The 24,593-nt window shown below is 44.4% G+C and overlaps 1 protein-coding gene across 4 annotated transcripts; it reads left to right on the top strand.

Annotated features, from left to right (window-relative positions):
- The first annotated feature begins 9,610 nt into the window (after positions 1-9,610).
- LOC128938445 (myosin heavy chain, skeletal muscle, adult-like) lies at positions 9,611-24,334 on the top strand. 4 transcript variants are annotated; one of them, XM_054278688.1, is made up of 38 exons: positions 9,611-9,817; positions 9,896-10,039; positions 10,131-10,287; positions 10,849-10,876; positions 10,974-11,088; positions 11,174-11,266; positions 11,399-11,462; positions 11,559-11,657; positions 11,758-11,861; positions 11,952-12,090; positions 13,025-13,143; positions 13,243-13,392; positions 13,903-14,073; positions 14,572-14,866; positions 14,982-15,064; positions 15,731-15,818; positions 15,917-16,034; positions 16,297-16,420; positions 16,850-16,986; positions 17,077-17,332; positions 17,872-18,114; positions 18,216-18,392; positions 18,478-18,623; positions 18,711-18,801; positions 18,890-19,279; positions 19,509-19,635; positions 19,729-19,847; positions 20,117-20,313; positions 20,848-21,031; positions 21,118-21,283; positions 21,455-21,579; positions 21,764-22,072; positions 22,176-22,379; positions 22,662-22,787; positions 22,882-23,052; positions 23,144-23,248; positions 23,391-23,486; positions 24,182-24,334. In XM_054278688.1, the coding sequence occupies exons 1-38, from the start codon at positions 9,611-9,613 to the stop codon at positions 24,332-24,334; spliced, it is 5,820 nt and encodes a 1,939-aa protein (XP_054134663.1). The 4 variants fall into 4 exon arrangements, with proteins under 4 accessions (XP_054134663.1, XP_054134662.1, XP_054134660.1 ...); XM_054278687.1 differs by having other exon boundaries at positions 14,572-14,877; positions 14,987-15,064; XM_054278685.1 differs by having other exon boundaries at positions 14,572-14,881.
- Positions 24,335-24,593: the final 259 nt, after the last annotated feature.

Below are 24,593 nucleotides of genomic sequence, written 5' to 3'. Positions count from 1 at the left end.
AATGCATGAGGTTGAGCAGCTGAACTTGATATATTGTCACTCTTGTTGCAGAAAAAATTGCTGAGAGTGTGGAAGAGTAACCATAGAACTGAGGTGGGGTTGAAACAGTGCTGGAGAGATCAGAAAAGGTCTGGGAGGATGAAAGCAACATGGATGTGTGCAAGGAAAAGCAATAAGACAGTAGAGGATGTGGGGGTGGAAGAAATGACAACTCAGAACAGGTTCGGGGATGAAAAGTCAGCAGAAATCTGAGGGGAACTGCTGGGCAACACTACAATGGTAATCTGCAAACGACTAACTCATAGCCCACCTCTGAAATTCTTTTTAAAGCCTAATTTTAGTTTTGAAGAAATAATTTTCTGTATTTATTCTGTTGTTTCATTACTGCTGAGGCGGTGTAAGTGCTGAGCAGAGCTGTCTGCACTGCACAGAACCAATCCTCAGGCAGCATTTCCCAAACCTGGGAATACAAACTGTCCTGGGGGCGTCAGAGTGAAAATCCAGACCTTCCAGCGGCCTGAAGAATTCAGGGGCTACTCACAGGTGGAGCCTGGAAGCCCCCAGTATCCAGACCTCACCTGAGCTCCCCAGGCTGGGCAGGTAGCTCAGGTTGGGGTCCAGCAGCCTCAGGAGCTGCTTTTCTCTTTGGCAGAGTGGTCCAGGTTTTGAGCTGCTGCTGTGGCCCACCCCACAGGGACCTGGCTTGTCACTCTTTTTGAGCCCACCCTGTATCATAGGTTTTATGTAGGATCATCCAAGAAAAAGAACCTGGAGGTGTTCTGCTTTGTATAACTGATTTGTGCTTCAGGAGCAGCAAAATGTATTTTTACCTTGGCACATGAGATGAATGCAGAAATCAATTAAAGAAATGTTTAGTCTGACCCACAAGGGAATCTGTCTTCCAATATAAAGCAATGAAATCCTTTATAAATTTCCTAAGGATTTTTCTGCAAGAACAAGTTATGAAATGTCACTAGAAAAGTCTGGTTTTCTGTATCCTGTTGGCAACTTCACTACAGTGAGTGTCACTCAGAAAATTCTGTGGCAATCCACTGGTTGACTTAGTCTTGAAAAGCCTAATTTTTAAAGTGAGTAGATTTATAGAGATTCCATACCAGTTTATTTCCATTTACAGCACTGAAATCTGCCCAGAAGTAGGATTTGTGCATCTGTCCCAAATGAGTGCCAGCCAAGGAAGACACCACCTCATTGCTGACTTTTTTAGGCTACAGTTGCTGCTTGTGCTAATATTATGCACCTAATCCTAGTTCTCCTTCCCTCCCCCTTTTGCCACTTGCCTTCTTTTGACTTTGTCTTACCCGGAGGCGTCTTAGCCTGCCCACCCCACTCCCCTGCTCTGTAACAGGAGCTCCTCAGCTGCTGTGGTGGGTGACAGAAAGGACATCCTGAATGTCACCTCCTGGGCCAGCTCTTCCGCTGCTCTTTGCTGGGAACATGAGGAGTCTGATTAACAGCACAATTCTGATACTCAACAGAGAGTTCTCACCCCCAAATGAAAGTTTGCTGCTTTACCTGGCTCCCCACTGCTCTGTGAGCTGGGCTGTGCCACTCCTGAGTCTCACCCACTGACACTGAGAGTGATAGTAAAAGATTTTAAAATCACAGAAAATTCAGGGAGCTAGAAAGAAAGTTAGGCTTAGTAGGCCCTGGGAAAATGTTAAAGGTAGGCTCTGGGAAATGTTAGACCTTGCATTTGCTGGATCATGTGAAACTTCACATGTGTGGTCAGTATATGATAAATGATATAACTGTTAGATGTGATTAGATATAATTATTGTTTAAAGAATCATGAGAAAGTATGTTAGAGGTTTGGGATCATGAGAAATCCATGCTTGGATGAAATCAATGTATACAATACAACAATGTAAGTTTAATAATTAATATGTAAGTTATGTAACGAGAGAATATAAAACATGTCCGGTCCAAAACTGTGGCGGAGTCAGATTTGGGTTTGTGTCCCCTGATACCCAGAGCTCTTAATAAAAGCACCTGCATATAATCATTCTGTGATTATGTGCTCCTGAACACTACCAAGAGGAACACAACTTGAGAAGCATGCCCAAGCACAGCTGTGTGTCACCAAGTCTGTTCCCTGTGTGACATGGCTTTAAGAGAGCTGATAACACCTCAAACATGTATATAAACAATGAACAGATGTAAGTAGGTTGTATCTTATGGAATATCTACCATGGTTTATCAGGGTCTGGGCACCAGTCACCCAGCAAGCTGATTTGGTTGAAGTAGGGCAGAGTAATCGCTAGCAGTGACCCACCACATGCAGGACTGCCTTCCTTCCACCTTAGCTGCAATGTGGGCTCAGAGGAGCAGCACATCCATGTGGAAGAGGTTTTACAGTGGCCTCTGTGAGCCAGAGAGAAGTTTGAGAAGGGGATCAATGTTTACCCCTGAAAGAATTTCCTACCAAGGTCATTGACATAGATAAACAAGAGAAACCTGAACTGCCTATTCCAATTAGCACTTTGTTTGTCTTTTCCTGACCAATGAGTTAAGTGTAAACATATGAGTTTTGTGAGAGTGTATAAAAAGCATGCATGCTAGAATAAAAATAGTTTGAAGCCTTCTGAAAATGGAGTGTTGCTTTGTATTGTGACTGTCTCAACTACGACACATCCATACAGATCCTGCTCATTCCTGGTGCCCCCCATCCCCTGAGCACATCTCAATTCCTTGTTGGGCATCAGAGACCCTGCCCAGCTGAGGAGGAGCTGCAGTGACCTGTCCCCACACACAGTGAGACACCTCTGTCTGTGTAAGGCACCTGAGCTTGCTCTTCAGGTTGGAGATGTCCTACTGCAGCAGAGGCTGAGCAGCCCTGAGCTCTCTCCAGCCTCCCAGGGCTCACTAGCAGGGTGTGTAAGGGGATCCCTGTCGAAGAGGATATCTGCTCTATCCCGTGACCATTACAGGCTCCACGTGGGGTACAAATAGGTCACTGAGACCTGAGAAGGCCAAAGGCTTCTTAGGCTTCATATAGACATAGTAGAAATGTGCTTGTGCTTCTGTCTCCTATTACTGGCAGGGACACACAGGGACATCGTCATTTTCAGTACAGTTTCCCAATTGTAAGCTGTTTTTTCTTCATTGGCATAACATTTTTCACCACCTTGAGGTGGTTTGTTCCCTAGAAGGCTTCACCACCTGAGTGGAAAATCATGCAGAGGCTGCATGTCTGAGGAGAGTGGGATGATGACAAATGTCTTGGGTGTGAGAGTCTGCTGTTTCTTTGGACTCACCCAGTACAGCCATTCAGAGACCCACACAGATCAAAGAAGGGTTTGGGTTGAACAGACCTTTAAATCTCACCTTATCCAATCCCTCTGACATGGGCAGGGACATCATGCAATCTTATTTCCTTCAATGTCAGAAATAACCCACAGAGGTGATAGTGCTGTATCATACACATATTTCTGAAAAATCATGCCTGGCAACTCATAATGAAAAAAAAAGTTTGAACCACACCCCTGAATTCCTGTTATGGACATGGAGAAATGCTTACCAGCATGCAGTTACCACTGAGAATATGTCCAGCCTGTGGTATAAGAATTTCCTATACTCTGCCTGCCCTGCTGCTCCTCACCTGGTGGAGCTCCTTCCTGCTGTGATGTGATGCATTTTGCTGCCCCAATGAGCCTCAGAGATCTCTGACTCTGCCTGCATGTCACTCTGCTCTTCAAGGACTGAAAGCAACCAAAGCCTGCTGCTTCTGCTGAGGACATTTCAGCTGATGTTCATGAGAAGCATTGTTATGGATTTGGCGCTCTGGAGGGATATGCTTTGGCAAGTGGCATGGAATTAACTGTCTGTTGATTGAATGAAGTGCAATAAAAGATTTCACTGATAGCCATGGCTTCAGCTGCATGGGAGTGGCCACCTGGACACATCATCAGCCAGAAGGGACACCTTGGAGGGCTGGCTGTCTTAGGGAATCACAGACCATACAGACTGAGAGTAGCTTCCAGGGGTAAAGACTACAAAAACCCATTCATTTTCCTGCTGTTGCCCATACAGGCCATTCTTGTGTTTCCAGTTCATGAGCTTGATGAGTCTGAGCAGGGAGGAGGGGGAGGTTCCCAGTGGCCAACACACAGCACCTGCAGGAACTTAGCCTTGCCCTCCCCAGCCTGGCTAAAAAGTGCCTTCTCACTCCTTATCTCTCAGTTAACTGCTGGGATGGGGGGAACAAAATGCACATCTTAGGCCCTGGCAGGGAGGGAGCAGCTGTCTGATCTCTGTCTCAAGAAGGATCTATTTTCAGCACGACTGAATCCTTTCTCCTCCATGGGAATGTGCACCTTGACGACACTGCATTGCTGTGCAGCACAGTCTGTCCAGAGATGGCTTCCAGCCTGCCTCCTGCCATTTATCTCTGCTGTGCTTTGCTTCTGTGAAGTTCACCTTGAAGAGATGGAAATAGAATGGACAGAATATTAATGGTTCCCAGGAAACATTGCAGTCTTTTTTTTTTTTTTTTTTTTTTTTTTTGCTTTGAGGTGCTTGCCCTTCTTTCAAAAGATTCCTTCCTTCCTTCCTGGAGAGATTTCTCCTTTCTGTACCTGGATAGAGGACACATGGCAAAATTTCTCCTGAAGTAATTTTTGGGGACCTAGTGAGTGAAACTACAGTGAAATCCAAATCATCCATTTCAGATTAGAGACTACTTCTTCGTAAGAAACCACTATACCAGTGTCATATAAATGGTACTTGGTGAAAGAGAAGAGCTGTATAAATTAAACTAAATCCAAAGCAGATGCTCAGTAGCTTAGACTGCTTTTCAGGGATCCTTATGACAGCTGACCAAACACTTCACTTTCCATGAGCTTTATGTCATACAGTACATCAGGGAATGATGGGTTATTTGCCCAACCTTTTTTTGCACTTGCTCCTGTGTCCTCTTCAAGCCTCCACAAATGCAGTGTCTTTCCCCTGTAGACATTGAGAGTTCATACACTACCTGCATACACAATGCCTGCTCTTACAGCTACCATTGCTTTAGCCCTATTTTCCTTCAAAAAGATATTAAAAAACAACAATTCAAAACACTGAAAGAGAAGTTCTTGTTTTCTGTGTTCTTATTTCGTTAATGCAAAAGAGGAAAAAAGGAAATGGGTATGAATTTACAGCTTTCAAATGAAAGTAGTTGACATTTTATTTTATTTTGTTTTTATAACTTAATCAGCAATAGAGATAAACATAGCAGTAAGATTTGAATCTCTGTGATTCTACAATTGCCATTTAACATTGTGTTTTCTGTGTTAAGGACAGTGTGCAGCTGAGTACTGGTGAGGCAAAACCCTGAGGTGAGCCTGGGACCCAATGACACACAACAAGTGCAAACCCCTGAACCTGGAGAGGAGCAAGCCCAGGCACCAGTAAATGCTGGGTGCTAACCAGGTGAAAAACAGCTTTGCACAAAAAGAACCTGGGGGTTCTGGGGAACAGCAAGTTGAAGATGAGCCCACAGTGTATCATTTATGTGAAGAAGGTAAATGGTGTCTGCACTGGGAGGAGTGCTGCAGAGAGAGGTGATCCCTGCCCTCAACTCAGCAGTGAGGCCACATGTGGAGTGATGTCCAGTGCTGAGCTCACCAGTATAAGGGAGATACAGAGCTACTGGAGAGGGTCCAGAAAAGGGCCAGTGACATGAATGAGAGACTGGAGCATCTCATAAGGGAAGACTGAAAAAACAGAGACTCTTCAGCCTGGAGAAGAGAATGATCAGGTGAATGTATCCACGGATATAAATACCTGGAGGTGCACAGAGGATGGAACTAGGTCCTTTTTATTGTTGCTCAGTGATGAGACAAGAAGCAATGAGTACAATCTGATGCACAAATTTTCCTCTGTGAAAATCTGGGAATACTTTTTTTCCTGGAAGGGTGACTGAGCACTGGCACAAGTTTCCCAGAGCTATTGTGAAATCTCAATCCTTGGAGATATTCAACAGCCATCCGGATGAAAGAATCTCTTTCATTGCTGTGTTCTACTTCACAACCCTCTTCTGAGATTTGGACCGTTTTCAAATAAGGTTTTATGTTCTACCACTGGTCCATGGGGACCTACTGACACTAAATTCAATCCCCAAATCACTGGTGAGTGTCAATACTTGGAGACATCTCAACTCACTGACTGCTTCCCATTCAAACCAGACCTTCCCTCGGCTGCCTGCCCAGAGCTAGCTGGCTGTGTGCCTCACTCCTGCATCTTGCACAGCTGGGGCCACATCCTGCACAGCACAACAGCAAAAACCCAAAGAGCTCTCTGGGAAGAATGGCTTTGTTGTTGGCCACTGGAAAGCAACGTCCCCAAAGTCAGGTGATCTAGCCCAGCACTCTCAGCTAAAAAATCACAGAATCATGGCTCTTGGTGGGATGGGGCATGGGGAAGTGTACTGCCTCACTCACAGGGCCTGGCCTGCCCTTCCCATATTTTTCCCATTTTTATATTTCCCATATTTTTTCTTTTCAGAGTCATCTTGTGACATATCCTCATGCATCCCAAAATGTCTCAGGACATCAATCTTTACAGTCTCTCACACCTGGTTATAGGAAAAGTCCTGGTTAGCCAGGACTGATGATAAATGATTGAGAGTGGCTGGGCAAATTCTTCCCACAGTTCCCTCAGTGGCCTCAGGTGAATTCTGTCTGGCCTCACAGATTTGTGGGTGTCTAAAATCAGGAGGTTGCTGACTAATTCCTCCTGGGCTGCAGGGAATCCATTCTGCTCCTCTACCTGACTACCAGCTAAAGGGGCTGGTTGCCCTGAGGATAACCACTCCTTCTGTTGATGACTGAGGCAAAGAAGGTGTTAAGTACCTCAGCCTAAATCTGACAGGATATAAATCAACTCACATGACTGTGCTCTGTCCCTAAAACAAGACCAGTCTCTCTCCAGTACGACCAGTAAATCCCCTTCCCTTTCCCCCCTCCCCCCCACCCCGCTCCATCAGCCTTGTCCAGGCATGTCTGCCACCCCCAGAGCTCTGGTGTACCCGTGGTGTTTTGGATTAAGTGTGCAAGATATTTGTAATGAACTGGAAGTGCCTGACTGAGGATGTATCAGGTAGAGAGCATCTGGGACTGCATGTGGACATGATGTGTTTGTGCATACATCCAATTATTTGTGTAGGTATTACTGAAAAGAGGATTTTCCTGCCATTTGTAAGTAGGTGCGCTGGTTTCACTTGGAAGGCATTTCAAATCAGTTATTCTTCCTCGGGTTAAGGATAAGTTAATTTGCCAGCAAAAGCAGGGAGCATCTTGCTCACTGGCACTAACCCGCAGACCAGGAGTTTCAGCAGGTATAACCCATCACAGGGTGCACAAAAACAGTTTTTAAGAGAATCTCCCACTTATTTCCAATCTGGAGTGTGTGCAGAGAGGCACACAGGCACAGTGTGTGTGTGTGTGTGTGTGTGCGCGCGCCCACTCTTCCTGATACCCCTAAAGCTGCCTCACATCTGTCAGAGCCATCAATATCGAAAGCCCAGGTAGAGCCCAGCCTCTCTCTGCTGCAGTGTTTGGCTGACCACCCTGCTGTGCCTGTCACCCTCCTCACCTCTTCTACCTCTTCTACATCTTCTACATCTTTTTCCCTGCACTCTTTTTTTCTTTCAGGGTTAAACAAACAAAACTGTCAAAAAGTTTTAATAACACTAATTTATCTTTTAACATCCTGTTTTATCTATTGTGCTGCTGGGGTAGCTGCAGCAGAGACATACGAAGCAATCCATCCCAGGTTGTGCAGTGAGTCGGTGGGAAAGGCAGCAATAAAATCCATAAGTCCTGAATCCAAGTTCTTTAAGTGCTTTGACTAGTCTAGATTCCCTCCTTAACACCCTTGGAAGATTGTTTATAGAAGATGTATTCATATAGCCACTAAGACATCAAAATTTTCTAATTATATCTAGTCATGTCAAATGACAATTATGCCCTTAGTTCAGTTTGCCAGACAATGCTTCACCAAAGAGGGTTTGCCAAAATATTTTGACCGAAGAAAGAGGAGGCATCTGCAGCATCTGCAGGCGAGATCGTATAAAATGTCCCTGCAACACGTCTGCCCTGGCTCCACAGAAAGCTCCAAGGTAAGGGATGGGGTCTGCAGGCTGCCAGGAAGGGGATGGCAGCCTAATGTGCCCCCACATTCCTGCTGCCTCTGGTGCTCCTGTGCAGGAGGGGACTCCATTACAAATCTCTTTTCAAGGCACCTACCTGCATGTTTTCACTCTTGATTTTTGTGCAGCAGCAATTTGGGAATTGTCATTTCTGTTTTATAGCACTGACCAGCTGCCAGCTCACAAGCCACACATCTGGTGTCACAAGAGGTAAGAAGCTGATTTACCATTTTGTAGGAACAGAGACAGATCCTTTTGGGTGGGGTGTCAGGAGGTTTTACTGGTTTGCCCTATATGCAAACCTGGTGGGATTGCAGTAAAAAGTGATGAGGGTGCCCAAGGCTGTGTTTGAAGCCTCTGAGTAATGATGAAAGAGCAGAAAATCCCCATGGGGACATTCATCGCTTCTGCTTAACTGACCTTACATAAATCAAGGAGTGCTGCCTTCCCATCTTTGCTATGGCAGGAAGAGAATGGGACCAGATAAGCACAGCAGGGAAAAAATGCAAAATCCTGTATTCTGCTTAAGAATATATTAATTATTAAATCATCTAACATACAGACCTTCTAACCACCTTTGTAAAGTGCCAGAATTCTCAGCTTTATTAGATATCCATTTTCTTACCCTGGACAAAAAATATATTTATTACTTAAAGAATAAAGAGGGAATAAATTTTTATTGTAGCTAGAGGATTTTCAAGTGCAGTTGGCTAAATTTAGGTACCCTAGATGTTTAATAAATCAAAAGTTTTGAGAATTCTCATGTTCCTAGATTTTTTCAGAAAGTATTTATTTGAGATATTAATAAAGCCTTAGAAATTCCAATTTCAATGACTGAATTTTATTTCACCTAAGTCAGAATTTTGGGACTCAAATTATTTAAGTATTGTAGTGAAGTGTGACAAATGCATAGAGGAATTTAATTGTGGCAGAATATTAAAAGGTCACAAAGTATGGTCTTTTTGTTTTGTATTTTTTTTTCCAGTGGAGAACTTCATTAGCAAATTATTAATTACCCTACCATTAAATAGGTAAATGTCTTACAGATTCATTGTTTTCCAAAACTGTAGATCACCTATACTACAGTTTTTCAGTAGTTTTATTTCACTGTTCTTCCTTTTTACAATTTCTTCTATTTCCATTCCTAATAGGGATGTCTTAGTGAAACTTGTTCAACAAATTCACTCTTGTCTTACAGGCACAGTATTCTTAAAGCACCAAATCCACAGTTCTGAAAAGGTCATCAATGAATGTTTAAAGACTTAGACTGCATCCATAAAAGCCTCTTGTTTTGACATAAAATTAAGTTTCTAGTTATCTCATGTTAAAGTACCCTGAGAATGAAGAGACACCAAGGCACAGGATGAAAATTTCCCCAAATCTTACAGAAGAAATAATCAGTACCATATTTTTTCTCCTCAGAGTCATCCGCTGAGATATCCTCAGTAAAGGGCAGCCATGGCCTCTGGCGATGCTGAGATGGCTGTTTTTGGGGAGGCAGCTCCTTACCTCCGAAAATCGGAGAAGGAGAGAATTGCAGCCCAGAACAAACCTTTTGATGCCAAGTCATCAGTCTTTGTGGTTCATCCCAAAGAATCCTTTGTGAAAGGGACAATCACGAGCAGGGAATCAGGCAAAGTCACTGTCAAGACTGAAGGGGGAGAGGTGAGTCAAAAACAAGGTTCAAAAACAACATTTGCTTCCCTCACTGGGTTCTTAGCTGACATAAAAGGATCTTTGCAGACCCTGACCGTGAAGGATGACCAGATCTTCTCCATGAACCCTCCCAAGTATGACAAAATTGAGGACATGGCCATGATGACCCACCTGCACGAACCCGCTGTGCTGTACAACCTCAAAGAGCGTTACGCAGCCTGGATGATCTACGTAAGTGGCAGCAGCAGCTTCCTCTGGGCAGCCTCAGGAGCTGCTGGGCCAGCCTCAGGGCAAGCCAACGTGCTGTGTCCCTTCCTTGCAGACCTACTCGGGTCTCTTCTGCGTCACTGTCAACCCCTACAAGTGGCTGCCGGTGTACAACCCCGAGGTGGTGTTGGCCTACCGAGGCAAGAAGCGCCAGGAGGCCCCTCCACACATCTTCTCCATCTCTGACAACGCCTATCAGTTCATGTTGACTGGTAAGTGTTTGGCCTCCCTCACAGCAATCTAATCAAAAAAGCGCTGCTGATCTCACTGGAGCATGTGAGAAGCCAGCTGGAGCCATCAAGAAGCATGACTGTGAACTTGGTCGATTTATGTAGTAAACAATTTCAAGTGAAACTGACCTAGGAGCATTCATGAACTTATCATGGTGAATTATTTATATTTAATTGTACAAAATTCTACACTCTCCTACTGCAGAAATAGTACTTGGCTCAGTATTCTACATTTTTTCACTGATAAGAAAGAAAAAGTTATTTTTTCTTGTATTTGAACTTGGGTAGGTACTTTGGTTTCATTTCTTGAGGAAAATTATGTGAAGGGAAAATGATACACAGCTTGTCTCAGGTCCAGATGTTTCTGACTGTTCAATGTATCCATTTGGGCTTATGCTTAATACTACTAGGACATAGAATGGAGTTGGGTAGTCTTGGACTTTTTGAAGAATCCCCAACTTTGGTTTGCAGTTTTACTTCTCATTCAGCTTAGCATTACCCAGATCAGCTGCTAACACATCTGTCATTGTTCTGCTTTCACAGATCGGGAGAACCAGTCCATCCTGATCACGTAGGTACCCCCCTGCACGGGTCCCTGCGGGGCTGCCCGGTGCCAGGGCCCCTCCTGCCTGACCACGCACCCTCTGCTTCTCTCTTGGCTTTGGCAGCGGAGAATCCGGGGCCGGGAAGACTGTGAACACCAAGCGTGTCATCCAGTACTTTGCAACAATTGCAGCCAGTGGAGACAAGAAAAAGGAGGAGAAGTCATCAGGCAAAATGCAGGTGAGTCAGGAAGGACAGACTGAATGCTTGGCCTGTCATTGCCCTGTCAACCAAACACAGTCACTGAATAATGATGTCCCTGCAGGGAACGCTTGAGGATCAAATCATCAGCGCCAACCCACTGCTGGAGGCCTTTGGAAATGCCAAGACCGTGAGGAACGACAACTCCTCACGCTTTGTGAGTTCTTGCTTTGCATAAAATCTCTCCCCCCGCTCATGGCAACACACTTGATGCCTGAAGAGTTCTTCATGCAAAGGAGACATCAGCAGAACACATCCAGGCTGACCTGCTGCTGCTTCTGCTTCACAGGGCAAATTCATCAGAATCCACTTTGGTGCCACAGGCAAACTGGCTTCTGCTGACATTGAAACTTGTAAGAGATTCTCCTGGACTGCTCCCATCCCTTCCCAAATTCCCATTTCTATGTACATTCCCACAAGTGCCTAACTCTTTCTACCATCCTTGCCAGATCTGCTGGAGAAGTCCAGAGTCACTTTCCAGCTCAAGGCGGAAAGGAGCTACCACATCTTTTATCAGATCATGTCCAACAAGAAGCCAGAGCTAATTGGTAGGAGACATCCCTGAGTTTTTGAGAGGAAATCTCTGAACAACATTCAACTCTTTTACAAGATTAATTAAATTTAACCCACAAACACATTTGTTTTCAGAAATGCTCCTCATCACCACCAACCCATTTGACTTCCCTTTTGTGAGTCAAGGTGAGATCACTGTCCCCAGCATTGATGACAAGGAGGAGTTGATGGCAACAGATGTAAGTAATGTACAAGAGGCCAAGGTCAAGAGACACAGGTCATGCATCAGATAACATACAAATATTTCACTTTGTTCATTGTATTACCAGAGTGCCATTGACATCCTGGGCTTCACTGCTGATGAAAAGACAGCCATCTACAAGCTGACAGGGGCTGTCATGCACTATGGGAACCTGAAATTCAAGCAGAAACCAAGAGAGGAGCAAGCAGAGCCTGAAGGCACTGAAGGTATTATCAAACTCAATAATTAACCCTCTGTAAGCCACTACATATGTTGAAGACAGCAAAAGTTTTTCACTGTTAGACTTCAGATTCCAAAGAAAACAATCATCCAGGAAAAAACAGCTGTCCCTTGTCCTTAGTACATGAAATTCCCTGATTTAAGGAGTTATATAACTTATGCTATGAACAATTAATACTTTAAATTGGTCTTCATACTCTTTGAAGAAGTAAGGCATTATGGATGTTCCTTTAGTCATACCTTTGCGGGAATATGGCTTGCAATTGTGAAACAGCCCAGTGATTCAGTTCTAACACAACAGGGAACCATGCTCCCATGCACCTTCACCTTTGAGGTGCTCAGGGAAGTCAGCTGTGAGAGGACTTATTTAATTCCTTTCCTTTGTTGGCACAGGGCCTACAACCTGTCTTCAGTTCTGTGAGCAATGCCTCCTCTTGTTAAAGGACAAGGCAGGTGGGGAGCACCCAATAAGTTTTATTGAATATCAGAAACAAAAGCTCAGAAAAGGCTGTAGGATGTGGATTTGAAGGAGAATAGAGATATTACCTCTGCATTCCACTCTAATTATTTTCTGGTTTTGATCACCTGAATGTAGATCAGTACCTGACTGTTATCACTGCAGCTCCTGAGCTGTGTGTGTACCGTACTCAGACTAGCAAGCTTCAGTTTTCAGTTTTGTGCCAGGAGATTTTTGAAAACTTCATTACTTTCTGCGTGTTGCAGTGAAAAATTTCAAACTGATTATTTTTAGAAAAGCTCAATGTGCATAATGGCAAGTGTGATGTTACAAAGATTCCCTCTACAAGAGTCTATCAAAAGTTTTCAAAAACTAGAAATCTGAACCATTCAGCCTTTAGGGAATGCTCTAGGATTCAAAGCCTGCTGGACATAAAATTCTTCCTTTTTCCTCTGGCTTTTCAGTTGCTGACAAGGCTGCCTACCTGATGGGTCTGAACTCAGCTGACATGCTGAAGGCCCTCTGCTACCCCCGAGTCAAGGTGGGGAATGAATATGTGACCAAGGGCCAAACAGCACAGCAGGTAAGAGACATGCAGCAACCTGTAACCATGTGTAGAATGAATATCCTTTTGATTCTCCTGTGCCTCGTATTGTAACTCCAGGTATTTTTTTCCCTGTAGGTGCACAATGCTGTGGGTGCCTTGGCAAAGGCGCTTTATGAGAGAATGTTCCTGTGGATGGTTGTTCGCATCAATGAACAGCTGGACACGAAGCAGCCCAGGCAGTACTTCATTGGTGTGCTGGACATTGCTGGCTTTGAGATCTTTGATGTAAGTAAGATTTGGTAAGAGCTATTTGGAAGTGACAACTGAATGTTACGATCAATTTGAGAGACATTTTTAAAGAGAACATAATATCATCACATGATTATAGCTATTTGTCTTTTTTAAGTAAAAAAAGGACCTTTCAAAGGACTTGTGCTATTTCAAGATGTGCAAAATCAAAGTACAAAATGGTCCAGTCAAAAAAGTTCATTGTTTATATGATCAGGCCCAAGACAGTATAAAGACATGTAATCAATAGTCCTAAGCTTGGGTTCTTTCTCCCAGTAACATGGTCTCATTTTAAACAGGATGTATAATTTGTCTTTAAACTTTGTGAATGAAAACAATTTCCTTGTGGACAATTATTCTGAACCTTTTCTCTTTTTCAAATTGTCATAAAACAGACTGAAGAAATGCATGGGAATTCAAGTTAACTGCATTCCTTATTTTTAAAAGAGGAGGTCTTGCAATTATTCCTGCATCTTCAAATATGCATCTTTTTTATTTTATTTCCAGTTCAATAGCTTTGAACAGCTGTGCATCAACTTCACCAATGAAAAACTGCAACAGTTCTTCAACCACCACATGTTTGTGCTGGAGCAGGAGGAGTACAAGAAGGAAGGAATTGAATGGACATTCATTGATTTTGGGATGGACCTGGCTGCCTGCATTGAGCTCATTGAGAAGGTATCCTTCCTTTCAAATCAGTTCCATGCATGGAATCTCTTGGTCTCATTTTCCAAAGGGATCTTCTATGTTCATGTTTCCCTTGTGCTGGGTAGCCAAGAGCTGGAACAGCACTCCAGATGTTTCTTCTCAGAGCTGAGTAGAGGGGAAGGATTAACTCCCTTGAGCTGTTAGCAGCACGGTGTAGCTGAGGATGTGTTGGTGCCTTTACTGCAATGGCTCATGTTCAACTTGTCCGACACATCTGTGTATGCTCTGATTTTACAGGGCACATTGTCAACACAAACAAAATTAATTTCTATTTCTTTTATGAGTAATTTTGTGTTCAAAAATGTAAGTATCAGTGTGATCAATACCACTTTCTAGAAGAAAATGGAATTAAATAATAATATTTTCTTATGTGTATTTCAGTCTGTGTTCCATTACTGTGCCTAGGTGAAGATCATTATTGCCTTGAAAGATAAATTACAATTGGTTTCTTCTTGTGATTTCTCCCAGCCCATGGGCATCTTCTCCATCCTGGAAGAGGAGTGCATGTTCCCCAAGGCAACTGACACCTCTTTCAAGAACAAGCTCTATGACCAGCACCTGGGCAAGTCCAGCAACTTCCAGAAGCCAAAACCTACCAAAGGCAAGGTTGAGGCTCACTTCTCCCTGGTGCACTATGCTGGAACAGTGGATTACAACATCACTGGGTGGCTGGAGAAGAACAAGGACCCTCTGAATGAAACTGTCATTGGGTTGTACCAGAAATCATCTGTGAAGACCCTGGCTTTACTCTTTGCCAACTATGGTGGAGCAGATGCAGGTTGGTTCTTTGAATTCCATGTTTTCACTGATTTACAGCTTGCAAAAAGGAATCAAAAAAGTCCAAAAAAATTCTAAAATCTGTTTTATTTTCAATTTAGCTGAGGCTAGTGGTGGTGGTGGTGGCAAGAAGGGAGGCAAGAAGAAGGGTTCTTCCTTCCAGACTGTCTCAGCTCTTTTTCGGGTACAGTAAAGAAATCATTATTTCCTCCTAAGTCAAGGAGTAAACCCACCAATTGCTACAGCTAGTCTTGTTTTGGCTTGTTTCTGTTAAAAGATTCTGAAGTTCTTGGGCCCCATTCTCCTAGGAATAAATTCAGTCAATGTACTCATACTTCATTTCACTGAATGCACAGTTCTTCCATTTGTTTAAGGCTGGGATTCATCTCAGCATACCCTACAAGATAAATGTATAATCTAAACATTTAAAACTTAGCCTGTTTTGTCCCTTTTGCTTTCAGTAGGGAAAACATAAAGGTTCTATGTAGTGTGCTCCATATGACCCTGCCTAAATACCTACTGAAGAATGCTTCACACTGTCTTTTAGGGGTACTGCTTTATGTCTCTGGGTATATCCAATAGAAAATGGATATATTTTCAAATGAAGGCATTCCACTAGAGTCAATGAATGTATTAAAATTGTATATTTAAGAGTACAGTTTTTCCTAAACATTACTCAGATTACTAAGTTAATTATAGCAAATATCTGTGGAAAGTCAGAAAAACTGGTGCAGAGAGCTTGAGTTCAGGGTTCTGCTGATTTTCATATAGTATCTCATTTAGGAGATACTTGATGCTTACAGCAGAAATGACATTTACTGATATCAGCTTTTCTTAATGACTCTCCCAGGAGAATTTAAACAAGCTGATGACCAACCTGAGAAGCACCCACCCCCATTTTGTACGGTGCATCATTCCAAATGAAACTAAAACACCTGGTAAGAGACTTACATGTACATTGAAGGTTTTCAGTGTGGTGCAGCTCTTCCTCACTGCATTACAGAACATGGCATGTATTTGTGCTCTGCATTTCCAGGTGCCATGGAGCATGAGCTGGTGCTGCACCAGCTGCGCTGTAACGGCGTGCTGGAAGGGATCAGGATCTGCAGGAAAGGATTTCCCAACAGAGTCCTGTATGCAGATTTTAAACAGAGGTCAGACTTCATTCTCTTACTGGATCACCTTACCCATCTTAGCTTTTGAAATCTAACCTTCCCCTCCTGTGCCTAAAGTCTTCTCTAAAGTTTCAGTTTAACAAGTGCTGTTTGTTCTCAACAGTTCTTGAGACTCTTTCTTGCCATGTACCTGCCAGCTGGTTTCAACAACAGACCTCTTCATGTTCACAGAACCACTTAGGTTGGAAAAGACCCTTAATATTCTGGAGTTCAAAGCAAGTCCTTCCATTTTCTTTCTCAGATACAAAGTATTAAATGCCAGTGCTATCCCAGAGGGACAGTTCATTGACAGCAAGAAGGCATGTGAGAAACTTCTTGGATCGATTGACATAGACCATACTCAATACAAATTTGGTCACACTAAGGTAAAAGATTGTTTGCCTCAAGTGCTACGTGGTTTTGGTTAGCATGGTTTAATACTGACACTCAGATACTCCAGAGAGCACATGAAATGATCCAATAGGGTGTAAGAAATATTGTAAAATAAATCAACCAGATTCTTGATCACTCAACACTGAATGAACTGAAATTCATGGTATTAGGATGATTTAATTAAGGGTTAATCAAGTTCCTATTTAAGACAAAGTTGTCGAATAAAAGAATCATGGGTGAATAAAAATCAAAGAAAAATGTCTGAGTATTATAGTTCCTCAAACCAGAAGACTGGAGTTATAAAAGAGTGTCTGCCACCACATATATTCTTTGTGGTTTTGATTTTAACTTCCATAGAGTATGTCATGGGGGCAGGGTATCAGGCTACTGACACTGCATCTGTTTTCTTGTTCTCACCTAAGGTGTTCTTCAAAGCTGGGCTGGTAGGCCTTTTGGAAGAGATGAGGGATGAGAAGCTGGCACAGCTCATCACCCGCACCCAGGCCAGGTGCAGGGGCTTCCTGGCGAGGATGGAGTACCAGAAAATGGTGGAGAGAAGGTAGACTTATCTTCAGATCAGGGTCACTGTACTTGGCTTATTGTGTCATCGTGGTGTAAATATTGAATATTAATTTGACTTATCTTTCAGGGAGTCCATCTTCTGCATCCAGTACAACATTCGTGCATTCATGAATGTCAAACACTGGCCATGGATGAAGCTGTTCTTCAAGATCAAGCCCTTGCTGAAGAGTGCAGAGTCTGAGAAGGAAATGGCCAACATGAAACAAGAATTTGAGAAAACCAAGGAAGAGCTTGCGAAGTCTGAGGCAAAGCGGAAGGAGCTGGAGGAGAAAATGGTGAAACTGGTGCAGGAGAAAAATGACCTGCAGCTCCAGGTTCAGTCTGTGAGTACCACCAGCAGGCATTCTCCTAATTCTACTGTGACTATCAGGTTGCTATTTACAAGTACATTTTCAAACCAAATAGAAACTTTGATTTAGTTCAGTTCAATTGTTCTTTTAGCGGGGCTCTAAAAGGTATAACTAGCTTCTCTAAGGACTGTGAGGTATCTGCAGTCAAAATATTAGTTAGGTGACACTTTTCTACAGTGTATGCTGAGATATTCTTATATCTTTTTCTTATCATGCACTTTGATCCCATGTTTGATATTATGAGATAATATTGGACTCTATACCTTCCACAAATACATAAATACTCATAGCTTCAGGTAGATTAAAAAGGAATTTACTTGGTTTTAGCTTTTAAACATGGTTGTTTCAAAACCCACAATATAAAAATCAATTTTATATTAAATGTCATTCTGTTGAAACGTGAATCAAATTTTAAACTTCAAAACTACTATCCAAGACCATGAATTATGAAGATTAAGTATCTCAACATTCCCCGAAAAAGCATATGCCTAAAAATGGCATCTCCTTACCAGGAAGCAGACGCTTTGGCTGATGCTGAGGAAAGGTGTGACCAGCTCATCAAAACCAAAATCCAGCTGGAAGCCAAAGTCAAGGAGGTGACTGAAAGAGCAGAGGATGAAGAGGAAATCAATGCTGAGCTGACAGCCAAGAAGAGGAAGCTGGAGGATGAATGTTCAGAGCTGAAGAAAGATATTGATGACCTTGAGCTAACACTGGCCAAGGTGGAGAAGGAAAAACATGCCACTGAAAACAAGGTATGAGGTAGAGCGTGTCACTCGCACTCTGGAAAAATTTGTCCTGTTAGAAAGTTTTAAGCACCATTTTCTGTCTGTGCTTGCTCCTTTTCTTCTCGAAGGTAAAAAACCTGACAGAGGAGATGGCAGCCCTGGATGAGACCATTGTGAAGCTGACAAAAGAGAAGAAAGCCCTCCAAGAGGCGCATCAGCAGACCCTGGATGACCTGCAGGCGGAGGAAGACAAAGTCAATACTCTGACCAAAGCCAAGATCAAGCTGGAACAGCAAGTGGATGATGTAAGCACACAGACATAGAGCAGGAAGAGGACAGGTATGGAGTCCAAGCTGGCTGGAAGAGCCCTGATGGTCTTGTTGTGTTTAGCTGGAAGGGTCCCTGGAGCAAGAGAAGAAATTGCGCATGGACCTGGAGAGAGCGAAGAGGAAACTGGAAGGAGACCTGAAGCTGGCCCAGGACAGCATCATGGATTTGGAGAATGATAAGCAGCAGCTGGATGAGAAACTGAAGAAGTAAGTGTGGCTCTGGGGCCCATGAGTGCTGGGCTGCAGCACTTGTCTTGTTTCTTGGAGCTCTAACACGGTTCACTTGTCCCAAAGGAAAGACTTTGAAATCAGCCAGATCCAGAGTAAGATAGAGGATGAGCAACTTCTAGGCATGCAATTTCAGAAGAAGATCAAGGAGCTGCAGGCAAGTCTCTGTTCCTTGCCATGCCTTGCTCAGGCTCAGCTCAGGCAGGAGGAGGGCACGGCTGTGAAGGGTCCCTGCTGTTCTGCAGGCCCGCATTGAGGAGTTGGAGGAGGAGATTGAGGCCGAGCGAACCTCTCGCGCTAAAGCAGAGAAGCATCGCGCTGACCTGTCCAGGGAGCTGGAGGAGATCAGCGAGCGCCTGGAAGAAGCAGGAGGGGCCACAGCAGCTCAGGTGGAGATGAACAAGAAGCGTGAGGCAGAGTTCCAGAAGATGCGCCGTGACCTGGAAGAGGCCACGCTGCAGCACGAAGCCACGGCTGCCGCCCTGCGCAAGAAGCACGCGGACAGCACAGCTGAGCTGGGCGAGCAGATCGACAACCTGCAACGCGTGAAGCAGAAGCTGGAGAAGGAGAAGAGTGAGATGAAGATGGAGATTGATGACTTGGCCAGTAACATAGAGTCTGTGTCTAAAGCCAAGGTACGCAATTATGTTTATTAGGAATTTGATGTGGTATTTCTTCTTTAATCATATATGACTTAATTTTTATCAGGTTGTATTATAAAAGGTTTCTCCAAATCTCATGTAGATGTGTGGGTGCATGTACAGTCCCAAGATGTCAACTGCATCTTCTGGAAATATTTTCCTGCTAAAAGAAGACAGGATCAAGGTATTTACTCTTTTTTTTTAATTTGCAATTGATATCTAGGCAAATCTGGAGAAGATGTGCCGCACTCTGGAAGACCAGCTGAGCGAGTATAAAACAAAGGAGGAGCAGAATCAGCGCATGATTAGCGATCTTAGTGCTCAAAGAGCTCGTCTGCAGACAGAATCTGGTACAGCCCTTCTCTCTGTAATTTGGAAATGGAGAACCCCATAAATTGCTCTCTTGGCTCTTAAAATTTTGTCTCAATTGCAAACTTTTTCAGGTGAATATGGACGCCAGGTGGAAGAGAAAGATGCTTTAATTTCTCAGCTGTCTAGAGGGAAACAGGCTTTCACCCAGCAGATTGAAGAACTGAAGAGGCAGCTAGAGGAAGAGGTCAAGGTGAAGATACTCACATTACATATGAAATAAATATTTGACATAATACTGGTTTTTGGGAAATGTTCAAGGCTTCAAAAGGTGATTCAATTAAAAGTTCAAACCATTCCTTTAGAAGATGCAATCCAGGCCCTTGCAGTGCAGGACTCCCATGTTTTTATGAGGCAGTCAGTTAATCTCTATCTCTTTGGGACCTTTATCAGTGTATAAGTACCAGTGAGAGAAATTTCCCAGGAAACACCAACTTCTTATCGCCATATTTTTACCACCAGGCTAAGAATGCCCTGGCCCATGCCCTGCAGTCCGCTCGCCACGACTGTGACTTGCTCCGGGAGCAATATGAGGAGGAGCAGGAGGCCAAGGGGGAGCTGCAGCGAGCCCTGTCCAAGGCCAACAGTGAAGTGGCCCAGTGGAGAACCAAATACGAGACGGACGCGATTCAGCGCACGGAGGAGCTCGAGGAGGCCAAGTATGTAAGCTTTTTGTGGAAGGTCGGCATAAGTCAATAAGGGAAACTTAAAGACATCACTGAGATTTCCAAAGGCAAAAGCCTGGTAGAAGGTTGAGGAGTTATATGAAAGGGAAAAACACAAGGAAAACAGGATATATAACAAAGAATGAAGGGAAAGGACCTGTGTGGGATTGTGCAAAGTGCAGAGGGATAGCAAGACTGCAGAGAAGCTGTGGCTGCCCTATCCATGGAAGTGTTCAAGGCCAGTCTTGACAGGATTTGGAGCAAACTGGTTTATTGGAAGGTGTCGCTGCCCAAGGCATGGAATTAATGGATTTTTGATGTCCCGTCCAACATAACACAAAAAATTCTGTGACTCTATGACTCTATGAAGACTTTGGGGAAATGAAATAGGAAAAAATGACTGGTAGGGGTAGGCTTGCACCACGTGCATTAGGGCCAAATACAAAGAAGTATCTCAGTGCCCTGGTGAGTATGATAATCAATATCCACCAAGATTTCCAGTTAAGAACTGTGCTTACTACTTCCCAGGAAGAAGCTGGCCCAGCGCCTGCAGGAGGCAGAGGAGCATGTTGAGGCTGTCAATGCCAAATGTGCCTCCCTGGAAAAGACAAAGCAGAGGCTGCAGAATGAAGTGGAGGACCTGATGATTGATGTGGAGAGATCCAATGCTGCCTGTGCTGCTCTGGATAAGAAGCAGAAGAACTTTGACAAGGTCTTTTGGCCTCCAGCACCAGCACTCCTGGCCAGAGCAGGGCCCTGTGATGGTCACAGCCCTACTCACCCCCTGTTTCTCTTCAGATCCTGGCAGAATGGAAGCAGAAGTATGAGGAAACGCAGGCCGAGCTGGAGGCCTCGCAGAAGGAGTCGCGCTCTCTGAGCACGGAGCTGTTCAAGATGAAGAATGCCTATGAGGAGTCCTTGGACCACCTGGAAACAATGAAGCGGGAGAACAAGAACTTGCAGCGTAAGTCCCTGGCCCTCTGCTCCTCCCTGGCCTTTCTCACTATCAGCCACTCCCACCATTGTTCATGGCTCTGTGCCTGCAGGTCTGCAGAGATGCCTGTCACCTTGGTGGGACAGGGCCCTTCCCATTCTGCTCTGTGCCTGACCATGCCATTGATCTTTGTTCTCACAGAGGAGATTTCCGACCTCACGGAGCAGATTGCGGAGCAAGGAAAAGCAATTCACGAGCTGGAGAAAGTCAAGAAGCAGATTGAGCAGGAGAAATCTGAAATCCAGGCTGCTCTGGAGGAAGCTGAGGTATATGACCTTAATCACTGGTGTCTTCATTAAACAAATGATGAAATAGGGTGGAAAGGGCCTGGGTTGTCTTCTCTTCTGGCTGAGGAGTGCAGACAGCTGAGATCCTGGAAATTTTTTGTCATTCCCTAAAAGGAAGCAGTAGGTTTATTGATGTTATCAATGCTTGTGTCCACTTGTCCAGGCCTCCCTGGAACATGAGGAGGGGAAGATCCTGCGCCTGCAACTTGAGCTCAACCAGGTGAAGGCTGAGATTGACAGGAAGATAGCAGAGAAAGATGAAGAGATTGACCAGATGAAGAGAAACCACCTGCGAGTTGTGGAGTCCTTGCAGAGCAGCTTGGATGCTGAGATCAGGAGCAGGAATGAAGCCCTGAGGCTGAAGAAGAAGATGGAGGGAGACCTGAATGAAATGGAGATCCAACTGAGCCATGCCAACCGTGTGGCTGCAGAGGCACAGAAGAATCTGAGAAATACACAGGGAGTGCTCAAGGTTCATTCAGCAAAGCTACAGAAAGATAAAAATGAGATGCCTAACATTTTTGCCACTCAAGTGCACACTTACACATAATAATTTCTTTTCTCTTTCTTTCCAGGACACCCAGATCCATCTGGATGATGCTCTCAGGACACAGGATGACCTGAAGGAGCAGGTGGCCATGGTGGAGCGCAGAGCAAACCTGTTGCAGGCTGAAATTGAGGAGCTCCGGGCAGCCCTGGAGCAGACTGAGCGATCGAGGAAATTGGCTGAGCAGGAGCTTCTGGATGCCACAGAACGTGTGCAGCTCCTGCACACCCAGGTCAGGGAACAAAGAGCTGTGTTGACACTGACCAAACACAGAGGGCTAGAATTTACCAGAGAACCAGCAGTACTAGAAAGTCCTTAAAACTCCTCTCCCCAAGGAGAGGCATGTTTTACATCTCTTTTCCAAGCCCATGCCTCATATTTTGTAAACAACCATTGCAACAATAATCCCAGAGTAAGAATTGTAATCTGGAAGGGAAAAGTCTTTGTTCAGGCAGAAGGTTCATTATGGCAGGTTTTAGAATTCAACTCCTGACATGTCCTTCCCATTGCACAGAACACCAGCCTGATCAACACCAAGAAGAAACTGGAAACAGACATTGCCCAGATCCAGGGTGAAATGGAGGATACCATCCAGGAAGCCCGTAATGCTGAGGAGAAGGCCAAGAAGGCCATCACAGATGTGAGTTGGGTGTTCCTGGCATTGCTGATGATGAATGTACTCTTCCAAAAATATCTCCCATCCCAAAATGGCTTTGACCTTTTGTTCTGATCAGGCGGCCATGATGGCAGAAGAGCTGAAGAAGGAGCAGGACACCAGTGCCCACCTGGAGAGGATGAAGAAGAACCTGGACCAGACGGTGAAGGACCTGCAGCTTCGTCTGGATGAGGCCGAGCAGCTGGCACTGAAGGGAGGGAAGAAGCAGATCCAGAAGCTGGAGGCCAGGGTGTGTAGGGCTGGGGCTGTGCATGAGTGAGCATGTCCCTCCTTGGAGAGACATTGGCAGGGCAGCTGCAGGGCTGGGCTTGTCCTTGCAGGTGCGGGAGCTGGAAGGGGAGGTTGATGCTGAGCAGAAGCGCAGCGCTGAAGCCGTGAAGGGCGTGCGCAAGTACGAGCGCAGGGTGAAGGAACTCACCTACCAGGTAAGGCAGGAGCTCTCCTGCTCTCACTGGGCTTTCTCACAGTGAGTCACATTTTGCACACATCATCCCCATGGGGAATTGTTAACCTCCCATGATGCAAAACCAAGAATTGACTCTTTAATCTGTTTACCAACTGCTTTAGTCTGAGGAAGACAGGAAGAATATTCTCAGGCTGCAGGATCTGGTGGACAAGCTGCAAATGAAAGTGAAATCCTACAAGAGACAATCTGAGGAGGCTGTAAGTATCTCTCTGAGTGCTTGGCAAGAATCACTTTCCCAGAAGGTAGTTTGGCCATTGAGTAGACAGATATAAGAAATTTAGAAGATACCAATGGAGATGCTCATCAATTTCACATGCTTTCAAATCCTCTGAAAGGCTGACAAAGTAGACTCGCCTTTGAGAATGAAAACAATGAACCTTTAAGAAGACTTCTGAGGAGGGCAAATGCACATAGCATTTTTTGCATTAGAAGCACAAAGCAACCTGTAAGGATTTTTATGAATGATATCAGCAGTACAATATATAAAGAAATTTTGGAAATACTTTATTTTTAGTATTTTTGATAGCAGAAAGCGAAGGTGTTGGCAGTCCTACCCCAAACCACTTTGCATTCCGCTTTTAGAATATTGCAAGGAACCTTTGCTTGTTTCTGGGCATGCAACGTTCAGGGATGGACTGAGGATCCTACAGCCCCTGAATTTATGATTGTCTGAGCACGGCTTCTGCATTGTGGAAACAGTCCTGCACAGAATAGGGCTTCTGAGTTAGTTAAGGGGATATGTGAGAATGACACTGAGATCTCATCAATCTCATTGTGAGACTTTGTAGAAGCAGTGGCGGGTGGAGTTTGGAGGTGTATGACTTTGCCAAGCCAAGGCCCAGAAGGAATGAAAACCCTAAACTTCTCACTAACAACTCCTTCTCCCTCTCAGGAGCAGCTGTCCAATGTGAACCTGTCCAAGTTCCGCAAGATCCAGCACGAGCTGGAGGAGGCCGAGGAGCGGGCTGACATTGCAGAGTCACAGGTCAACAAGCTCCGAGCCAAGAGCCGCGAGTTCCATAGGAGGATAGAAGAGGAAGAGTGAGCATGTCACCAGGCAGAAAAGTGACCTGAGGGCTGCACAAAATGTGAACCTCTTGGTCACTTTTCTTCTGCCATGAGCCTTAGTACCCACCTCAGTGTCTAGTGAATAAAAATTATAGTAGATTCTTCTGCATACACACTATCGTCAGTGGTTTTGTTCTTCTTTGGGTTATGTTCTTCTTTGGGTTTTGTTCTTCTTTGGGTTTTGTCTTCCTCGGGCAATTGCATTGCAGAAGAAGTTTTCTTACTTCTCCTCTCTG

Source organism: Melozone crissalis, unplaced genomic scaffold (assembly GCF_028551555.1).
Source record: "Melozone crissalis strain CALT ecotype California unplaced genomic scaffold, PUWL_Pcris_2 ptg000026l_1, whole genome shotgun sequence".
Classification (NCBI taxonomy): Eukaryota; Metazoa; Chordata; class Aves; order Passeriformes; family Passerellidae; genus Melozone; species Melozone crissalis.
This window is presented reverse-complemented; position numbering and strand designations above follow the sequence as displayed.

Bases quoted from the DNA above. Each gene is read 5' to 3' on its own strand.
- LOC128938445 (XM_054278685.1), top strand. From the start codon at position 9,611: ATGGCCTCTGGCGATGCTGAGATGGCTGTTTTTGGGGAGGCAGCTCCT. The intron at 14,882-14,981 runs GTTGGTTCTTTG...TTTTCAATTTAG, and splicing joins CTATGGTGGAGCAGATGCAG to CTGAGGCTAGTGGTGGTGGT. The intron at 23,487-24,181 runs GTAAGTATCTCT...TCTCCCTCTCAG, and splicing joins AGAGACAATCTGAGGAGGCT to GAGCAGCTGTCCAATGTGAA.